The sequence below is a fragment of the Phoenix dactylifera genome, chromosome 5 (assembly GCF_051530095.1).
Source record: "Phoenix dactylifera cultivar Ajwa chromosome 5, Ajwa_hap1_PhDact_Kaust_v1.1, whole genome shotgun sequence".
NCBI classification, from domain to species: domain Eukaryota; kingdom Viridiplantae; phylum Streptophyta; class Magnoliopsida; order Arecales; family Arecaceae; genus Phoenix; species Phoenix dactylifera.
The window spans coordinates 20692626-20715441 of NC_143194.1; the positions used below are offsets into that span (position 1 = coordinate 20692626).

The 22816-nt window shown below is 39.8% G+C and overlaps 1 protein-coding gene across 1 annotated transcript; it reads right to left on the bottom strand.

The window, feature by feature from the left end:
* Window positions 1-209: 209 nt before the first annotated feature.
* Window positions 210-14745, bottom strand: SERK2 (LRR receptor kinase BAK1). Its single transcript, XM_008812999.6, has 11 exons — window positions 14174-14745; window positions 10884-11016; window positions 10716-10787; window positions 4977-5120; window positions 3309-3380; window positions 3135-3206; window positions 2931-3043; window positions 2325-2459; window positions 1906-2247; window positions 1293-1687; window positions 210-657 (listed from the first exon to the last, which is right to left on the bottom strand). The coding sequence occupies exons 1-11, from the start codon at window positions 14265-14267 to the stop codon at window positions 340-342; spliced, it is 1890 nt and encodes a 629-aa protein (XP_008811221.3). The 5' UTR covers window positions 14268-14745; the 3' UTR covers window positions 210-339.
* Between the last annotated feature and the right edge of the window lie 8071 nt (window positions 14746-22816).

Genomic DNA, 22816 nt, shown 5'->3' on the forward strand with positions numbered 1-22816 from the left:
ATGATTACAGTTTGCCCTAGTTTTATATAAACTTGAGTCCCGTGGCAGGAGTTCTCCTTTTTGGCCAAGAAAAGATTATGTTACTACAAACATCATCAACATATGATACCTCCTTAGTCCTTGCAGAGAGAAAATTAGCCTCCTCAAGAAGGTAGCTGCCGTATGTTGTCATTGAGAGAAAAAAATTAACATCAACAAATTACCGGAGATAATATAATGGCCCCACAGATTCATATGCACAAATGTAATTTTACATGGATAAAGTATGGCTTACAGAAGGCAGTAAGTGGATAAATAAAATGCCATGAATAATTTCCTCTTCTCATCATCATTTTGAGGTCATCTGGGGCCAGATAATTCGACTGCATGAAGGTTGTCAGTAGAGTCTATGATCCATTCATTGTTGCAGTTATGTGGAGCCATCTCTACATCTAAGCGCACGACTTCAACCTTCTGCCATTCCTCCCATCTCTCAGCAAGGCCATCTCCTTCGAGCATTCTCACCACCTCTGACATCTTGGGCCGCTCCATTGGGGAGCCCTGGGTACATAGCAGAGCAACTTGGATGAGCGACTCCACCTCAGCCTCCACATAGTCATTCTGGAGATCCGGGTCTACCAACATGTCCAGCTTTTTCTCTTTCAGAAGTCCTTTTACCTGAGAGCAGCACAAATATCAGGGTAAGGGAGATCTTTCCACTAAGTTGTCTGTTTTGATGCCTTGCTATGGTAATATGAGATATTTTTGTAGGAAGATATCAACTAACAAAGTGACAAGTCTACTTTATGCTTCTTCTCTACTTCACAATTTATGCATAAAATTGCCATTAAATTCCAGATTTTTAGCTTATGGATTCAGTTTCTAGAGCTTCATTGGCAACACGAGCAGGAATATTACCCTTCGAATAAGTACCAATGTATATCCACTTAAAGCTTGAACATGACAAAGGCCATTGTATGGATGTTCAAGTGATTTCATGTATATTTCTAGATTCCAAACTGTCGCCTAGTATTATCATTTCAACCTTGGCCTTCGCCCTTAATGACAATCTCAATTTCCCGAAGGCCATATATTAGCCAAAAAGCTAGGAACACATCTACGACAAAGTTCATCTCCGAACCATGAATAACAGAATTTAAAAATAGAAAAAAAAAATCTAAGATCCTGAAACTTGTCTTCTGAAAGACTTGCCAGCAAAAAAAAAAAAAAAAAAACACGATGATCTTTCCCTTAAATTTTGAATGTAAATTAGATGCATAAAAATATCAAACAAAACAGAGAATTATGCTTACCCAGTCCAGCAACATGACATCATCATCATTTGCAAGCCTGGCAAGATCGAATGCCCTCTGACCAGTAATAAGTTCCAAAAGCATGATTCCATATCCAAAAACATCAGTCTTCTCTGAGGACTTTCCAGTGGATAGGTACTCTGGAGCAATGTGTCCAATTGTTCCACGAACCGCAGTTGTTACATGGGTATCCTTATAGTCCATGAGTTTGGCCAAGCCAAAGTCTCCAACAACTGCCTCAAACTCTTCATCCAATAAAATATTTGCAGCTTTGACATCACGATGAATTATTTTTGGATCACAATGATCATGCAGATATGACAGCCCCCTTGCAGATCCCAATGCAATCCTTCGCCGAGTTGTCCAATCAAGTGGAGGTTCAGATGGTGGCCGCTCTACAACATGTAGGAGACTCTTTATAACATTCTTAACAACTAAAAATATTTTCTGAATAGAGAACTTTTAACATAAGCACAATAATACTGTCTCAGACAATTTTCAAAACATAAGTGAAATAGCTGCAATCACTTAATTTTCTTAAAAATAATATTGGCTATACTGATATCAGGAAAATGAATTCTGTTGTATCAGATAATAAAAGAATGGTGAGTACCTCTTAAGCATGATGCAACACTTCCATTAGCCATATAGGGATATACAAGCAAACGTTCGGTGGGTGTCATGCAAAACCCACGAAGTCGAAGCAAGTTTCGATGCACAGCCATGCTAATCATCTCAACTTCTGTCTGAAATTGAAGCTCGCCGCCTGGTGTGCGCTCTTCTTTTAGCCTCTTTACTGCCACTAATGAACCATCTGCAAGACGTCCTTTATAGACCTTTCCAAACCCACCTCTGCCCAAAATGTTCTTGTTGCTAAAATTATCTGTAGCAACTTGTAGTTCTCGCAGAGAAAACCTTTTGAGCTGTCCCAAATGAACTTCCGGATCCTCTTCAGCTGTGCCAAAAACCATGGAACATTGAATATCACATCCTTATAAACCAACTAATACAGATTAAATATTAAATACTGACCAGGCACATCAAAGAAATGTTCTTGTGGCTTACGACGGCGCCACCATGCAAATCCGATAGCAGGTGCAGCAAATAGCAGAGCAGCACCTGCAGCAACTCCACCAGCAATTGCTCCAGTGCTAGAGGCACTACTTCCTGTTATAATGACAAAAAAGGTCATTCCTAATTTGTATCTAGCTAAAGGTTACCAGCTAGAAAAATGTGTAGGGCAGTAGCAGTTAAATCTCTAGGGAAAATTAAAATTTCTTAATTGTTATTGCTGCACCCAATCCAAACATCTCCATCCAACCTTTCAAATGAGTAAGCACAGGTACAGGACCAGGAGGATAGTGCTTCTACATCACAGTCCTTGCTAACAGTGTGCCATACATGAGAAATTTTCTTTTGGCAATTTCAAAAGGCAAAGATTTATAAAGAAAAAGACCTTTTTAAGCTGAAAGGAGAAAACTGAGCTTACAAATGGAAGTAGAAGATTTCTATCATGCAACTTTATCACTTAAAGCAGATAAAAAACCCTAAAATGAATCTCGCCTGACCATAGTGACAAAGTCACAAGCACCACTAGTTATTAAGTTCCACTAAGCAGAACTTGTGAGAGCTAATCACCTTGAGACGAGGGTGGTGCTGGAGAAATAAATGGAGGTGGTGGAGATAATGGAGGAGCACCAGGACAAGCCTTTGTTGTTCCCGGACCACATAATAGAGGATTGTTAGCAAAACTGCAGATTTGAGTGTAGAAAGTCAGCACTAGTACATCCTCAATCAGAGCAATAAACACCTGATTGTTTATAAAACTTATCAGCCAAAAACCTGATGGGAGTGAATAGTGAAAAGGATCCTGTTGATGGCACTTCTCCTGATAAGTTGTTGTTTGACAAATCCCTAAATGTTCATAGACATTATATAGTCATTCAATGCAGAAAGAGTAGTTACAAGAGAGTAAATGAGATGTGCTAGACTGCTGCATATGGAGCAGGGACTTACAGAACTTGGAGTGCAGTGATATTGATTAAAGATTGAGGAATTGGACCCGATAAGCTATTGTTGTTAAGCCGGCTATCCTTCGACAGAAATTTCAAGTCATCAGAAAAAGTAAAATTATGAACAAATATATATTCTAAAAATAAAAAAACAACTAACTGAAAGGAAAATGCCTGTCTGATAGCTTCTTATCTTTGGCAATGTTCAATAATAATAAGCATCAAGCCTTATCTCATATATATAAGGATTCAGTTTTACAGATCAAAATCTAGTCAAAATTTAAGGAGATCATACACCTAGCTCTAGATGCAAAAATTCTCTTTCAATTTTCGCTTGCTCCTGTATAATGCAGACCTGCTGTGAAACCTAGGCCAGTTGGCAGATTAAGGAACCTAACATATTTTTCTAACTTTATTATGTTTCTTCTTTATATCAGTATCGATAATATATGCATAAATGTACAGTCTTGCATACAACAACTATCACAAAGAAGAATTCTCAACACATACACATATGCACGCACAATGCATGCATACACCTGCACAAACAAGCATGTGCAGAAACATGCGTGCGCACGCGCACGTGTTGCCATGCGCATTCATGATTTCATTTAGAACCCTTCTGGTAATGCCAAATAAAGAATCATGATTTGCAGTCATAAGTTCAGCATGCAAGGCATGAGACGACTCTAACATATTGCTCTTGTTTTACAATATTACTACTGCCACTAAACATTCTTCATTTTCTACAACCATCAGTGGCATGTTTCACACCAAAAAAAGAGTTGGGGATCATCGCGTGTTTGATTTCTATTTTCCTGTTCTGTATCTAGTCATTCTATTGGTCCATCTATGATCCACCTGCTCATCCGGTGCGTTTTGAACGCTATGGTTAATCCCATGAACAAGTTGGTTTAAAGTTGGGGGTATGAAAAATGCAACATCCGACAGCTACATTGCAGCCAAAGGGCAAGGGCTGAAGCATATTGATGTCCCTGTTCCCCATATAAGTTGAGACCTGACTACTGTATATCATTTTTAAAGTTTAAAAGTGGCAAGAATATACAGGGTGGACTGATGAGAGGACTTAACTTTCTAGAGATAACTTTGCCCAGTTCAATCAAGCAATTTATTCCCAAATAAAGGAAATGGTTAATGCTTTCAAAATTAATGCGCAATCAAGCACATAAAAACACACCATGAACCTTAGTTACAAAAATGCAGCACCTAATGCAGATCAAGAAATAACAACTATGTACTATGTGGTATATAATAATTGGAATGACAAAGAAACCTTAGGATCGATTTGCAGTATAGTACTTAGCAATTCCACCATGAAACTTCTATGTTTGACCTTAGTTGCTTCAAAAAAGAATAATATATAATGTAGGGCATCAAGAAACAGAAAACAGTGCTATTAAGGTCCTTGTCAATTGGCTTGACAGACCATATCTCCCGATTATCAAATCTAAAAAGAAAGTCTACATACAGCACGAGCAGGAAACAGGTCATGCTTTGACAACAATGCTTAAATATCAAAATATAAGCCAAATGAAATTGTCAGCAGCAAGATATTGCCATCCAATCAGCATGTCATAAGCTAAACACTTAAAGCCAGCATTAGCACAAGGAGAACTGAATCCAGATATATAAAGTAAAGGAGTGTTCATACAGGAAACGCAGTTTTGTTAGCTTTCCCAGTGAGTCAGGAATTCCACCAGTGAAATTGTTTAAGTACAGATCCAAGCTCACCAAATTTGTCAGATTTCCAAGGTCACTAGGAATCATGCCACTTATATTGTTACTGTAAAGTTCCCTGTCATGAAAAGTTATACCACTGAAATCAGAATCAAAAGTATTAGGAAGTTTCACCATAATTATCAATGCTTAGGAACTGACATACATCTTAATTAGAAAGCATGAATCAACTTGGTATAAGCTTACAGACGGCATTTCTTCTACACAAAGCAATAAATACAAAGGAAAAAGTTGCATCAATAAATAGAGGTACTAATATGCTACATTTCAAGTTACAGTTTGATAAAGATTTAATGGCAAATGATAATAATTGGCAATGGATTTTTCAAGCTGACAGATCTTGCTAAGATGAAGCTCAAAGCATTATTAGTGGATCTCAAAAGAATATCACAATACTGGTGTGGTATCCTACCAAAGATTCAGCCAATTCATTACCATCTCCTACTATTGAAATGTAGCCATTTAACAAGTTTAAACTCATTCAGATAAAGCTTAAAAATTTAGGTCCGTCAATCTAGTCCGTTTCAGCTTTTGCCCTCCATGGTTAATAATCCAGAAAATAAATATTTAGAGGAGAAACGACAGCCAAATCCCAAATAAACCAGAGAGGTGATAAATCCTTTTATGCCCACTCCTAATTCTTTTACTACTAGTGATAGAACTATATTTACATTTTTTGAAGTTAAAGCTGTTTAACCTTCTTTTTCAATAGTACTTGAGACACCTGGAGTTTTGATGGGGAATAGAAAAATCTGACTGAAAAGCCTAAAATGTGATTGAGGAAGCAAGAATAGGGGCCCTTTTGGATGCCCAGATCAGCTATCCAGGCATAATTTCCCCCAGAACCAGATTTTTAAGAGAGCAAGAGAGCACCAGCCACGATTGAGAAAATTAACAGAACTGGAGACCTTGCAGATCGTATAATCCCAAAAAATGAAGACAGTGGATTCGTTTTAAGAGGTGTTTTTTGGTATCCAAATTTTTTAGGGACTCTATGGGCCAAAGTTTCCTTAGAGAATTCTCTGTCCTGTGCTAAACTCCCAGTAACCTATTCCCACCCACCACCTTCCTTAGAGAATTATCTCTCCTACACTAAACCTCCCACTAACCTATTCCCACCCACCACCATAAATGCCGTATTTAACAGATAATTCACCTGGGCCCTAGGTGTTATAACCTTCCTCAGAGAGAAAGATTTCAGTTTAAAGCAAATCAATATCTCCAGAATGAGGTTAACCTGCAAAATAAAGTTTGCATTAGCATTGCTCACGTATAAACATTGAGAATATTGTTCCAGCATAAGTGGAGCATTATTTAACCTGAAGATATAGCTTCACTTTAACTACCTTGGTCAAACTATTATGAGTGGATTATTGTGAGGCACCAAGCCTACTTCTATCTCCATCGAGGAAGAAACAGAGCAAGTGAAAGATGAGGCTGTCCCCATGAAAATTACAGAAATTCTTCTGCAAAGAAAATGGTTTCGGTGGTCCTTTTCTCCCATGAGTGTTGCACAAATTCTTCTGGAGAGACCATGGTAACCTTTTGCAAAGGATATAGTTCTATAATCTGACTGAAAAGCCTAAAATGTGATTGAGGAAGCAAGAATAGGGGCCCTTTTGGATGCCCAGATCAGCTATCCAGGCATAATTTCCCCCAGAACCAGATTTTTAAGAGAGCAAGAGAGCACCAGCCACGATTGAGAAAATTAACAGAACTGGAGACCTTGCAGATCGTATAATCCCAAAAAATGAAGACAGTGGATTCGTTTTAAGAGGTGTTTTTCGGTATCCAAATTTTTTAGGGACTCTATGGGCCAAAGTTTCCTTAGAGAATTCTCTGTCCTGTGCTAAACTGCCAGTAACCTATTCCCGCCCACCACCTTCCTTAGAGAATTATCTCTCCTACACTAAACCTCCCACTAACCTATTCCCACCCACCACCATAAATGCCGTATTTAACAGATAATTCACCTGGGCCCTAGGTGTTATAACCTTCCTCAGAGAGAAAGATTTCAATTTAAAGCAAATCAATATCTCCAGAATGAGGTTAACCTGCAAAATAAAGTTTGCATTAGCATTGCTCACGTATAAACATTGAGAATATTGTTCCAGCATAAGTGGAGCAATATTTAACCTGAAGATATAGCTTCACTTTAACTACCTTGGTCAAACTATTATGAGTGGATTATTGTGAGGCACCAAGCCTACTTCTATCTCCATCGAGGAAGAAACAGAGCAAGTGAAAGATGAGGCTGTCCCCATGAAAATTACAGAAATTCTTCTGCAAAGAAAATGGTTTCGGTGGTCCTTTTCTCCCATGAGTGTTGCACAAATTCTTCTGGAGAGACCATGGTAACCTTTTGCAAAGGATATAGTTCTATATATGCACCAATAAGACACGAAAATAGCAAGTATAATTTGAGTATAACTCCAAAGATTTCCATGTAAGAATATTCGCCAAATGAAGGAGTTCTCTGACCATACTTACACTAGAGGAATGAAACTTGCTGAAATTTAGAATGAAATCTATTCAGAAGGATCTAATGTAGGGTGAAATCAAGGGTCCATCAAAATGAGCCAGAGACAAATGTGTTCTAAATGCAGCAGCAACCTAAACCATAGGAATCTCAATGTAATAGAAATATCTTTCTGAGTGCCCAATCCTAAACCAAAACTCAAACATTTCAAGGCCAAAAATTGCTTAGAAGTTTGACAAAAATACCAGTTTTGGGATATTTCCATTGTGAGCATATAGTTAATAAGTTCCAATTAAAAAAAAATCCAGAAGGCATATGAAAGGTCTAGACCACAGGTCCTGGGGTTTAATTTTTTGGAGATATATAAAAACTACCGAGAGAATGGTTGTAGACAGACACTGTGACTTCAATATGAATGTTGGAGCAATCTCTTTTTATGTTATGGTAGAATCCACATATTCCTCTCTTGTTCCTTTCGTTTGTAAATCTTCAACTCCTTAATTCTAGCAACATGCTCTTGGCATCTCACATCATATCATAATATGGAATCCTATCCACGAACTGAAAACAAAGTAATGGATAACTGATTGAAATGGTGCGGGTACGTAAACAAAAATCTTAGGAGTAGTGTTGTTAAGATCACGTTCATAACGTAAATCATAAAGAGGGTTCAATGGAATAGGATCGTGGATCAGATTACAAACAGTAAGATTTTTCCACTTTCTTTTAAGCATAAAGAATAGGTCGAAACATTGTGAAAGGTATGAAGCATCATGAAAGGTATGAAGCACAATTAAACTGCAATTTGAATGAACAACAAGGACATCAAATATTCACTTTTCAACAACTATAAGCTCATAAATATCATGTACACGAACCAAACACTATGGTTAATTAATCAATATAGTTTTATTTCTCCATCTATGTCAATGGAATATCTCAGTTTGAGTTATTTGGTCCAAAAAAGTGTACACAGACACAGGCTTATTAACCTACATTCTCCTTTGACATAAGAAAGTGTAGGAATCAAATTTTGCAGAATGGTAGAAAAGATAATTCCCAGCAACAAAACCTATTTTTTCTTTACCCTTAAAAGTCAAAAATTTAAAGGAGATTGCTGTTTGATATTTTGGTATCAAAATAGAGCCATTACAAAAATCAAAGAAATTAATTGATCTTAAAAGATGGATATGCAATAGCGTTAATTTGTAAAAACAATGCCTACATGTGGAGATCTAAACCTGGATCTTATGATCCATACTGATCCTGATCCAGGGATCTGATCTAGATCAATGGCACAACCCATATTTTGGATTAAAAGATCTTACAACAATGTTTAAAAGGCTTCAGCAAGGAAAGGTGCGCGACTCTTTATTGAAGTATGCAGGAGGAGGAGGAGAAGACCAAAGCTAATGGATGGAAGTGAGAAAGGATTTGGAAATACCTGCACCACAACAAAGGTAGCTTTTGATAGAAATGATTGGCAAATGAGAATTCCCATGTGAAGAGTCTCCTCGAGAGTGCTCAAGGCACGAGGTGCAACAAGGTAGCCTCAACACATCGCGTCCCACTAGGCAATGCCCCTCCAATAAGGCATCCAGATGGCGCCCAACATGTTCACTTTTACATGAGCCCAATGGCACCTTAGGAGAGGGTGCTGATCAAGGTTTGCTTTACCGATCGGTACCGTACAAAGCGTACAGCATCATACCGATACTGAACTAATATGCAATCTCGTACCATGCTGACACTCGGTATGCCCTGTTGTCCCATACCATACTGCATACTGATACTGTAATAGGATGGTACCAATATGGGGTCCGGTACTGAGAACGCGAATCTTGGTGCTGATCCTATTATAACCTAAAACCCTAAGCCGTCAATCAAGCAATGCTAGGGCATTAAGAGTAAAAAAAGAAAACAAAATTAAAAGACTTGTTATAGATGGGTGAAACATGAACGGCCACTCCCTATTCTTCTTCTTGTTCATCTTAGTTGTTTTTTGGGCGAAATAGAGGACTTACCATCCCTATTTTTCTTTTTCTTCTTACCGGATAAAATAGGAGATTCACCATCTCTATTCTTATTGTTGGGTGAAATAAGGGACTCAAAATCCCTTCTTTCTTTTGAGGGAAGCATGAATTCAGTTCTTTCACAGCAAAGTTGTTACTAGCGGACTTCCTTAAAGCATGGAGTACATTTAGAACTCGTTTGGTTTGTGGAAAAAGAAGGGGGAAAGTGTGGTCAACAAGAAAACAAAGAAAAACTTCTTGTTTGGTTGGAGTTTTCAAAGGAGAGAGATGAAAAAGTAGCATTCCCATATGAATATTTTTATGTTTCATGAAAAACAAAAATTCATGAGGGACATAGAAAAGTTACTTTTCCACCGGCTGAAAATTGGGTTCCTTTTTTTTCCAAAACTACCCTTAAGCCATCAAAATTCATAAATAAGATCTTTTCCTTTATTAAGGGTATAATAGATATTTCACACAACTTTTTCAGAAAAGTAGATGCTTAACCAAACATAAGCTACTGTGGAATGTACCACTTTTCTATGGTCAACCAAACATGCCAAAACCATTTTCCCAAGCATCATATTTTCGGGAATCAGTTTTCTAAAAAAAATATTTCAGTAAGAAAAAAATCTTTCCATGAACCAAACGAGTTCTCAGGTACACTAGAGCTCTATAATTGTGAGATAAGGTATCCATTTGATATTTGTTTACCCTATTCACAGCCAAAAAAGTGCATAATACATTTTCCTTGTTGTAGGACTATAAAAATTAGCTACAATACTACAAGAAATATATCTAGCTAATGCATTACTGGTTCAGAAATGTCCATTTTGATGCGGTAATTGTGCTGGCAATGGGTGAGATCAGAAATAGAAATTTGAATGTCGTGACATGCAAGAACTTGATTTATTACCCATCTCTTGGATCCATCATTGTTCTCATTCAGTATTTTTCAATGATTACTCACCATAAGAAAAGGTTGGAAAGGAAAGGTTGGATTCAAGCATTTATTGGCAGATTATTGTAGTTTTGTAAATAAATTATTAAAAATTATATTTAAAAAAATTGAAAGCATATCAAGTTTGCGAGCCTCTTTCTTCAAATGATAATCTACAACCAAGAAATTAAGATGATCCATAATCTATTTACCAATACTTACAAATATTGCAAGTTTTTCAGAAGACCAAGTTGAGGGACCAATGTACCAGATAACTGTGCATTTCCAAGATCACTGGAAAACAAACATGGTTATTATAAACACACTGAGCAATGATGATCAAGTTCTGTCAATGGGATTAATTAAATGCAGAAAGATACATGCACATACACTCTAATGACACTATTGTCATTATTACAAGTAACATGAAACCATGTGCATGGATTGACCAGGGTTGGATCCCAGCTCTGCAGCACATTATTCGGATCAATTAGGTTGGTCCTCAAACTGTGCAATGCATCACCTGTTGGCATAGGAATGTGTCACCATAACGAATTGATGAAAAATGTAACATACTGTAGAAAAATTATATGAAAAAGTGTTCCAAGAAAGGTAAATGCTAGGAAACTTGAATATATTTTCTTTTTTTGGAAAAATGCAAACTTATTTGGGATACTAAGTGACAGAAAATAACTGAAATGGATAATGACCTCATGGACCACGAATAAAGAAATGGATGGCAACATATTTGAAATGAAAACTACAACATATTCAGGATATTTAGCTTAACAAGAATGGCCCACAGCTATCAATTAAAATGGTGTGTGCAAAGCCTAAAGGAATGTATTTAATAGTGACAGCATAGCAGTAATGCCGCTGAGTTTGCCACTGGCAGCTCCTTGCATTGACCAAAGCTTCTCCTTTAGCTTACTACCTTCTCACATTACAATCAAGTATCTCACAATTTTCCTTGATATCAAGTTATAGTACAGTTGCAAACATGGGCAGAGCAGTACTGCACATGCATATGTTACATCATTTTCAATAACCATTCGACAAGACATAAAAAGATGTCATGTTTTGTTGTCTCTACACCAAGGATTTTAATATTGAGGTGTGAACCTGTATAAGGCACAAACTGATATGGTACAATATGCAATGACGGAAGATACAGGGTCGGTATGTCTCTGTACAACTTAGCAAAAGAAAGCATCAAGTAGTACAGGACCAATATGGTGCAGTACAATGTTGTATGCCTGCATACAGTGCAATATGGGGTAATCCAAACTTGGTTTGCTAAAATCAAGAAGTACCATAGCTCTTTTACCGATAACTGGCTGGTAGAATATGGTGCCACTATTACCGTATGGTATGGCTAGTTGGGGACCAACATGCTTGAATTTTAATTCTTGCTCTAGACTCATTCTCTCATCTCAAGGTTGAGTGCATGTCGTTCTCTAAAACCTTACCAAGATCCTTTCTCAAAAAAGATCTTTGTAGTATTCCCCAACAATTTCCTCACATCAAAGTCATGTTTTCTGATAGTTATCACGTATATAGAAGCACTAAGATGACCATATAATTATCTAAAGTGTATCATCAACAAAAACATCACATGATTCAAATAGATGTCTGGGGCATCATTACCCTTTAGCTGTGGGAAGAACTACTTTAATCAGTTGGATTATGCTATTATAATTTATATGAATATTTAGTTACTAAACCTGGGTTTCAAGGTGACCTTTAGTCGAACTTAGGCTCAATGGATAAGTCTAGATCATGGAAGGGATTGATGCAAGATAATATTGCAACTAAGGTATCAAAGTTTGTTGCTTCCTAAAGGTATAAGCAGGATGGGTAATCAGCTATTTGAAGTACGGACTGCTTATTGGAAAGTGAATCTCTTTTCTTTATGCAAGATGAATAACTATTCCTAAGAGTAGTGTCAAAATATGGAACAACCATCTTTTTCACAGGATTCATAAAATAGACCCAAAATAGTGAGGAAAAGGCTCCATCCTTATGGTTATAACTTATAGTTCAGTATGTTTCTTCCTCATTTCACTCTAAATTTTCTCTTCTACTCGTTTCTCCATTCTCTTTGGTCCTGTTCTTACAATTTTTTATTAAGTTTCAGCCTATTACTCTAGGGCTTAAGTTACATGTTTACTGGAGGTCCACAAATATCCTATGTACTTCAGAAACTGTGTAACAAGATCTTCAAAGGCTAATCCGCATGAGCCTCATCCTGCAGCTTCCCATAATGTTTATTGATAATTTAAATGATGCTGATCTAATCAAATGATGCATCTATATCATTATTTTCATATCAAACCACTTTTCTCCTGTGCCCCAGAATCATATCTAAATTAAGACTACTACCATGGTACCATTACTGTAAGTTTGAAGATCACATATTGGTCTACTAACAGACATATTATTAGATCTAGATACCTATGCGATTCTATTGGTTTTAAACATACCATTCCATCTTACAACAATAAGTGTGTACTAATGATGGGATGGTCTCTTTGAACTACTTGTTGCCAGTTGGCCAGAAAAGGAAAAGAGGATGATGATCACTTGATCTCTACTAGGGTAACAAAAGAAGAACATGCATCTGAATATGAAAAGTTATCACTAGTTTAGGTATAAGTGGAGATGTGGTGCAAACAATCCCACCCTTACTTCCACAGAAACAAACTAACCCTTGGACCTAATATCCTACAGGCTGATGCCTCTTGTCATGCTAGGAACAGTACAGGAATCAGACACTGGAGTCGGATTATAGTTGACCAAGTTCTGTGGTCCCATTTCTCCAGCATAACCAAATGAACAATGATGTCATCTGATAGAAAACGAAGGTCCATCTTGCACCAAAAATAGATCGTGCTATAAGCTAAGAGTTTAATGGTATGAGTTATGTACCAACAGAAGTATACTCCAGTGTTGAGCTTGCATCCCATTAAAAGGTAACAAATTTAAGGTCATCAGTATACTGGAGCTATTAATGTGGCCAAAATCGGGTGACTAACATACACACCAAATTCCAGAATCGTTCTGTACAAAGTGATTTCTAAGGAGACTGACATGATTACTAACATTGTTAACTATTAGAAAATTCATGACACAATAGCAGTGGCTTTAACTCTTCAAACTAAATCCCCTAGGTCAAAACATAATAGATGGTATAACCTGAAAAACGAAAAGAACCACTATAAGCAACAGGTATTCTCAAATCTAAAGATTCAGCAATGAGAAAGAAAGCCTCCCACTGATTAAGCTAGTACCGCCCTTTCCCCCTTTCAGAAGCCTTGTTTGCGCACAGCAGGGTCATGACTTCGAAGCGCATGCTACTAATTGAAGCACTAAACATCTCGGTATCCTACAAGCTATCTTACCAGCTATAAAGAAAAAGGAATACCAAAGAGAGATCAAACCGCTCTTCACACTACAATCCAGAGAACTTGCAATAACCTAAAAAACAACGACTTTATCTAGTCCGGGTCTCAGATCACTTCACCTTTATCACCAAAAACTACCTAACCAAACCAAACAACTAAAATAGAACCTCAGAATCCAACGAAGCCCTCAGATCTTCAGCTGCCCCGGCATTTATTTCAAAAAACCAAGAGGAGGTGAAACGAGACGGAATCGATCCGAGATAGACCTCAGCATACCTTCCGAGTTAGCAAGAACCCTGGTCAGGGGGTGGAAGACCAGAATCAACCAGAGAAAGCATGGCGCCATGACCTTCCGCTCCAGGACCGCCATTCCTCCAGCCAAATCTCGCAATCTCGCTGCTGCTACACCAGTCTCCCCAGATCCATACGAATTCCCGCACGAAGGCGAGCCCGACGAGCCCTAACCCCAGTAAAAAACCTCAGGAAAACCTCGAAACGCCAACCATTCCTCGCGAAAAGACCACCATCCGGATCGGAGTCGGAGCCCCAGTGCGGCGGAGGGCAGCGGTACGGCGATTAGAAGGCCATCAGCGGAGGATTCGAGCGACTTTTGACGTTGTCCTCGCCCCCCTTTCTTCTCCTCTTTTTCCTCTAATACGGAATTCTTTCCTTTTTTACACCTTCCTTTCTTCTCTCTCTTTCTCCCTGAAAAAATCGCTGGATATCTTTTTGATGGTTTTTTTTTAATTAATTTCTTTTTATTTTTTGATTTTGAGGTGCAGTGGGTGAGGTGGTCTCTGGGAGCTTGAACAGCTGCCCGCTGCCCGGGCGTGGTCAAGCTCTCTCGCAGTGGGGAGCTACGGTGGAAGTGGACCTAACCCGGGGCAGACCTGCGGTCAAGGACGCCGCACGCCACGTGGGACCGGTCAAACCCCGTTCCCGTTCGAACAAAAAAACAAAAAAAAAGGCAGCAGGGATACGCGGTTCACGGGGAACTTTGGGAAACTCCCTAATCGTTTCCAAAATTTGAATATTTGAGAGAGTGATAGCTTGATGCAGCCATGTAAACCGCCAATGCAACAACCTGACCTGAGTTCTGCCCGCCACTGTTGTACGGCCTATTTCAAATGTCAGCTTCCTCCTTTCGTGATATTTTTTTTTCTTAAAAAAAAAAAAATAACCCCACCCGTATTGCAGCTTCCACTGAGCCTCCTTCCACTAAAAAATGTCCGATGCGGATAGACAATACACTCATATTCTCTCCGACCTGTGGTTACCCACCTGTGAGTACGTCACCTCAGCACCATCTAGATACCAGCAGACCAGAAGCACTTCCATCGAGCGCAGTTAGGCAAAGAGCATCCGATCCCTACATTTAATCGATGTCCGTGCGTTTCAAATCTAGGCCACACCAGTGGAAACAAAGCTCTATTCCATCTGTCCTACTATCTCAATGGTTCCGTGATATTTCTTTAACGGGTGAGAATTGTTACGCAGAAGGTGTAGAAAGAGGAGGGGGAAAGAAAACAGCATGTTGGTTTTTTTAACCATAAGTTTGTTTTTAAAAAAAGAAAATAGCTGGAACTTCACTTTTTTTTTATTTTTCCTCAAGAGCTCTAATTTTGGATGGACTTTATTCTCTGGAACATTTGATTTCTTTCAACTCCAACATTATTATTTCATTTGCTTCCAGTTGTACGAAAAAAATATGCGTTTAAAGGTGTCCGATTAATTTGTATATAATAAATTGCTAGACAAGATTAATAGAATTAGAGAAAGATGTTGCGGTTTTAATTTTGCATTGCGAGCATAGGAGGCATAAGTTTGAAGACTAGATAGAGACGGAGAGATGCTATATTTGAATACACATAAGAAAAACTTGCAGAAATTTTAAACTATATGAAATTGAAAGGAGATTACTGCACCGGAAATTAGGTGGATAAGAGGAAATGATATTTAATTAAGCTGCATTGAGCTAGAAGGACCGTACCCCTGGCACTTGAAAAATTACTCTCATGGATGGTAACTTTTTTTGTGGAATGTGCATTATTAGAAACGTGCAAAATTATGTTCCTTGCTCATTATTAATTTACCGAACTAGCTTGCCAAGTTCTCGTGGTGATTTCTCAAATTGAAAATTTATAAATAAGAGAAAGGAGGAAATTGAGTTTCTATCAAGAGCCCACCCATATTATACAATAGATTTTGATCCTATATAGTATTGTACGGTAACTTATATTAGTGCACTACTGATGCCATGATGACAATTATAAATCTCAAAAACAATTGGATATTGCAAAAAAACTTGTAGCAAAAGCTCAATTTTCACTTCATAACGCATCTAAACATCACACGATCAAAAAATAGATTAGCACATTTTTCTTTTTCTTTCTATATGTAGCATAAAGGGGTTATTAGTTTTGTCATCTTTTTTGAGAATTCAACTAAACATGATACATGCCAAGTCATCCAAGTTCTGTTTCAGTCAAAATTTGTTCTATTTATGTGGACCAAATTAATTGAATAGTGTAGAGCATAAGGCAATGGCTTTCTCCATAGTTTGCTAGAATACAATATGTGTGACGCATGTGAGAAAAGGTATGAATGGCTATAATTGTCTTCATGTTGGTATCCTATTATGGTTAGTTTTTGAACTTTATGAGATCAAAATATATTAGTTTTGTCATCTTTCTTGAGAATTCAACTAAACACGATACATGTCAAGTAATCCAAGTTCTGTTTCGGTCAAAATTTGTTCTATTTATGCAGACCAAATTAATTGAATAGGGTAGACCATAAAGCAATTGCTTCCTCCATAGTTTGCTAGAATACAATATGTGTAATGCATGTAAGAAAACGTACGAATAGCTATAACCATCTTCATATTGGTATCTTATTACAGTTAGTTTTTGAACTTTAGGAGATCAGAATTTGTTAGTTTTGTCATCTTTCTTGAAAATTCAACTAAACATGATACATGTAAAGCCGTCCAAGTTCTATTTTGGTCAAAATTTGTTTTATTTATGTGGACCAAATTACTTGAATGGTGTAGACCATAAAGCAATTGCTTTCTCTATAGTTTGCTAGCATACAATACGTGTGATGCATGTGAGAAAAAGGTATGAATGGCTATAATCATCTTCATATTGGTATTCTATTGTAGTTAGTTTTTGAACTTTAAGAGATCAAAATTTATAATATTTTTGAAAAAAAAATGCTCATATAATCATGCATTTTCTTCAACTAAATGGAGCCCAATCTTAAGTAAAAATCTGGTTTCTTTCTCAACTAAGGTTGCATGAATGTATCGAACATTGAATGGTTAATTGTGTTTTATCAATAGTAAAAAATACTTTTTTCCGTTTAGAAGAAAAGAGAGAAAGCACTTGCAATTGTCAGCTTCTAATAAAAGAATAATATATACTCTTTTAACATGCATACACATACTCTTACAAGCATAAGTGAACAATCAAATACATAACATGTTGCTGGAAATTGGACCCAGGAGTGACCACTTGGCTGAGAAGAAGGAGCTCCGGTGCGAATGGTATATCGGCGGGCTGCATCCGCCGGGAGACCTGCAAAAAGCCAGTGGCCGGAGCTTCCGGGACCGGCCCTCCGATGCTTAAGTCAGAGGGGGCTTAATTTGGAGAAGGAGGTAGACTGTATGCAGGAGTCTAAAAATCAGACCTTTTTTTGAAAGGGAGGAAGTTTCCCTTTTATAAAAGGAATACAGGGTTACCTGTGATGTGACTGGGCAAATCAAATGAGTTACCATCATGATTGGGCGTGATCGTGTGAATTAATGAATTGCCGTGGGTAATTGGACGGAGTTAAGTGAGTCAACTGGTTGCCGTGGATGGTTTGGGATTTTGAGTAAGCCGGAGATCGATGGAAGCCATGCGCATTAATTGTTGAGTAAGCCGAAGATCTATGGAGGCCATGCGCATTAATTGTTGACAGTCGTTCAGGCGGAGATTCTGGGATTGGATCCCGGATGAGGAGGAGAGAGGCTTGACTTCCGGTGGAGTGGAGAGCCTTGCTTCATTCTTTGACTGGACTTTCTTCGGAGTTGAGGTCGGGGATGCCGAGGTCGGGCACCTGGAGGTCGGGCGCTTCGAGGTCGGGCGCCTGGAGGTTCGGCGCCTCGGGGTCGGGGGCCGGAAGGTCGGGCGCCTGGAGGTCCGGCGCCTCGGGGTCGGGTGCTTGGAGGTCTGGCGCATCCGAGGGTTGTTACCGGGGCGCCTGTCATCACGTTCCGGCGATGTGTCCACGTATTTCGGGGCAATCCATTTTTCCTCCGACACTAACCTCCCGACTTCCGAGTTCGAGCCGCTTACGAGCTCGGGCAAAGGAAGTAGTTGCCTTCATTATGCTGGTGGGGCCAGGCAGTTTTAAATTGTTCTGCTGTTCCGTGCGCTTCGGGGCGTCTTTAATGGCAGACGACGAGGCGACGCCCTTCTGCTTCTCGAGGTTGCTCCAGACTGTGGGCTCATGATGAGGCTCCGAGATCTGCCGGGATGCTGCCTCAATTCTGCTTTTAAAGCGTCGATCCAGGTTGATACGTCATTTTGATTTTTGGAGTTGACACATGGCGCGATCTGGACGGAAGGCGGAATTTGGTCCTGCCGATTTGGTCCGTCGGGAGGGTCTATATAAATTCTAGACTTGGCCCTAAAAGCCCTTATTTGGCCGCCGTTGCTGTTGCCTTCTCTTTCCTCCATTCTCTTTCTCTTCTTTCTTTTCGTCACTGCTTAGTCTTCCCCGGCGGTGCTCCAAGGTGATTTCCGGCGGTTGTTTTGGTCTCTTATTTGTGGTCGGCGGCATTTCCGGTGGAACCCATAGTAGGTCTTCTACCCACGTTTGCTCGGAGGGTTTTTGTTTTTCTGCTTCTTCCTCTTTTTCTTTCTTCTTCATTTTTCTCTTGGGGATGGGTCACGGTCCGGACGAAGTTGGGTCCAGCTTGACCGAGGAGGAGTTGGAATTGATCCGCTCCCGGTTCTTCCCTCAGAGCGGATTTCATCTTGAGCCCGCAGGGTTGGAGGACCAAGTGACGAGACCCCCTCCAGGTCGGATTGGGGCGTACATTGAGACACTCTGGGCCGGCTTGCGGTTCCCCTTACACGAGTTCGTGAACGAGCTCTTGGTGGCGTATCAGCACATCCCAGCACAGCTTGCTCCGAACTCGTGGAGAACCATCATCGGGTTCCTGTCCCTTTGCCTTGTGCACGAGATGACCTCGATGAATGTCTTCCGCTGGTTCTTCATGCTGAAGTCCAGCCCGATGGACGGGGAATGGCTCTACTTCGCCCTTCAGGGTGGTAGACCGTTCTTCCGAGGTGCCCTTTCCTTCATTCGTGGGTGGAAGGAAAAATTTTTCTTTCTTTCCTCCGAGCGCTCGTGGAGATTTGACCCGAGATGGGGGCATCCCCGACTCAGGGCCATTAACAAGCTCCCCACACTTTCGGCGGATGAGCAGAGAGTCGTTGACACTCTTCATGGCCTCGGGGGAGACATTCTTCTGAACGATCTTCTGAGCGAGGAGGCCCTGGTGAATGTTGGCCTAAGCTCGGCACGCCCCGAGGGTAAGGGCAGCTGTACTGCTCCTCGCCTGTCTTGTCATCCTTTGCCTTATTTATTCCATCTTCTTTTTTATCTGACATTTGAGATTTTTTCCTCTTTTTCAGACGTCGTTCAGATGGTGACCAGTAATGCGGCTCTTTTCGCCCGATACAAGAAGAGGGTGGCCGAGACTGGTGGGGCTCCGCCCGAGCCGAGGAAGAAGGCCAAGTCGGCTTCGACTTCCGCTGAGAGGGCGGGCCCTGAAGCTAGGACTTTCGGATCCGTCCGGAAGGAGACTCCATCCGCCGAGCACGCAAGCCCGGGATCTAGGGGGCAAGGGATTCGGCAGCCTCGGCCTGCCCGGCCCCCATCTCCCAGCGGCCGGGTCGGCAGGTTGTCCGCCTGCGACGCTCGGATCCCGAGCTGGGTCGCGGCCTTGGGGTCCCGAGCTCCTCGCGTCCTTCTTCTCCAAGCTCGGGCAGGCCGAGCTCGTCGAGGGCTGACGTCCCGAGCTCGTCCGAGGTTGGAGGCTGATCGGTTCTTTCAATTTCAAAAGTAAACCACGCAATAGCACGTATCTTGTAGGATAGTGATTACGGGTGTCGGTCCACAGGAATTGGAGACAAGTTATTTTTCCTAATTAAATAATTACTTCAAAGGGGATAAGCTAGAGTAAATGATAAAAACTAAGAATTAATATGGGTGTAGTAGTATGAATTATCTATGGAGAGAGGTGTTTAGGGCTAGATTCCACCGATAGATTTATATTCGTGACGCTTTCAATGATTGAGTTCTATTTAAGACTTGATTGCTTCCGACTACAAGCCAAAGCAATCATAAAAGAAAATTATGATTAATTTCCAGCATGAATCATCTAAGTCTAGCACAAACCATCTACTCTAACGATAAGCATGACCTGTCTAACCTAGCATGATGCATCTGATCATTAAATCATTAAACATGAAATCGATGTCACATAAATATCTCCTCCAAACCATAGGTGTTGGATTCGATGAAATAGATCAATCAATATAAAATATTTTATGCAAGACAAATAATTCATATAAATTGGATAAATCATAAAGATCAATTGATAAATTCTTCATCATGCAACACTCTTACAATACAAACTCAAATCAATAAAAATGAAACGAATACTCCTCTATGGCTTCATCAAACCCCTAAACCGAGGCTCAGCTGCTCATGGTGCTTGTCATCTCCATTGGTTGGCTGAAGAACTCCTTTGCCATCCGCCTCAAACCCTCTCTCTTTACTTTTATTCTTTTTTTTTTTGGTTTTCTTTTTCTCTTCACTGAAAGAGGGGGTCTCCCCTGTTTTTCTGTTAAACCGAGCCCCCCCTTCTCCTCTGCCGTCCTCTTCTTATAGCTCGCCGAAGACCAGCGATGGGGATGATCTCGCGGAGGCTTGATTCCTGTTGCACGCGAGGGCGTGATGCTGGGAGGATGGCATGATCTCGGGCGAAGATGGGGATGAAGCTCGAAACGGGTGCCGATCCGGAAGGAGCTGGGTTACCGTCTCGTTGAATGCAGTTGGCTGGGATCGCGGTGAAGGCTGAATCACAGGGATTGGAGTTGGGAATCGATGGGATCTCTTCTTGGAACGAATCCGGGTGAAGCTCGGGATGGCTGGCTGATTTCCGACTGCTGGGAGGTGGAACGGGTGGCGGATGACATGCGGTTGATGCGGCTGGCACGGAGCTGATGCGGTGGTGCTGGATCTCGGCTGAAGACGCGGGCTGTGATGGCGAAGGGGCTGGATCTTCGCTGCTGGGAAGAGTCGACCGCACGGGCACGGTGGGCACGCGGCTAATTGCGGCCGACTGGAATCACGGAGGACTCGTCGCCGGCAGATTTGATCGCGGGATCGTCGGGAGGGAGCCGCGGACGGTGGGCGGCCGCGGGATCAACGGGAAGACGCCGGAGGGGGCGTCGGTGGGCACGCGTGAGCTGTTCATCGGGGGAGGAAGAAGATGAACAGTGAATGAGTTTTTTTTTCTTTTCCTAACACTGTTCATATGAACAGTGTTTTCACGGAACACTGTTCATATGAACAGTGATTCCAGTAATTTTTCTCCAAATTACTGTGGATATTTTATTATTATTTTTTTAATTTTAAAATTATGAATTTTACATGAAGGTAGGTACGAAATTGGTTGGGAATTGGCTTTGGATTTGAGATGGGTCATGATCGTTGATTTGCTTGAACTTGTTCTCGAGCCCAATGTTATTTAAATTTAATTCTTGCTAAACTGCTTCAGATCGAACTCGACCAGACAAGACTAAAAACCGGACCGTGACCTAATAAAAAGGGTTAATCAAACCTTTGCCCCATACATAATTAATTATAACTTTCAATCGAATCAGGACCAAAACCCATTTAATTATAAGCTTAGCTTGATTACAACTCTATCAGGTTACCAAATCGGGTCAACACAATCTCCTCCTTATATGTTTTTATGAAATTTTCATGAAAGATTGCAAACAAGAGAGAGACAAGTTCAGAATCTAGTTTAAGAGAATAATTACCATATTTTAAACTTACTTCAATGTTTGTTCAATTTCATGGTAAAATATGTATTTATCAGTTTAAAAATATTGATAAGTGCTATGGAAAGGTAACTAAATTATAAATTATTAAGCACTTATCACACCCCCAAACCTATATTTTGCTAGTCCTCGAGCAAAATAAAATTAGAAAAGAAAAACTCTAACTCACTTTCGCAGGCATCGCGATTGCATTTACCATATGCAACAAGGCTTTAAACCCTTAGGTTACCCTAGTGGACGAGTTATAGTCTCGTGAGGGTTTCCAGTGAAGATACCCACAAACTTCTAAAATTTTATTATTATTATTATTATTATTATTATTTATTTTTTTATGGTTATTATTATTTTTATTTTTATTTTTTATTATATATATATATATTTAGATCGATTGATCTATGAAGTGAAAATCAAATTCCAAATGCATACTAGCTAAGATTTCCAAAAACTCTCTTTTTTTTATTATTATTATTTAAGATACATAAATGATAAGAATTTCAAAGCACACACGGTTTTATTTACTAAGTCAGCCCAAATTCTAGGTTAGTATGCAATCTAAGTTAAAGTCATTAAGTTTCCTTTTAGGGAGTTGTAAGACTTATTTATACTGGAGTGCTCGGTGAAATCTGGACCGTACACAAGCTAAGGGTTCGGATCTCCAAAATATTGTTAATACTAGTAGTTTCCAAGGATTGGTCGAAAAGACCTACTCACTGATTCAAAATCATCTTATCTGCAGGATTTCGAGAGTTGTGGATGTTTACTTTAGTACCTCACGGGCTTTATCTGTAAT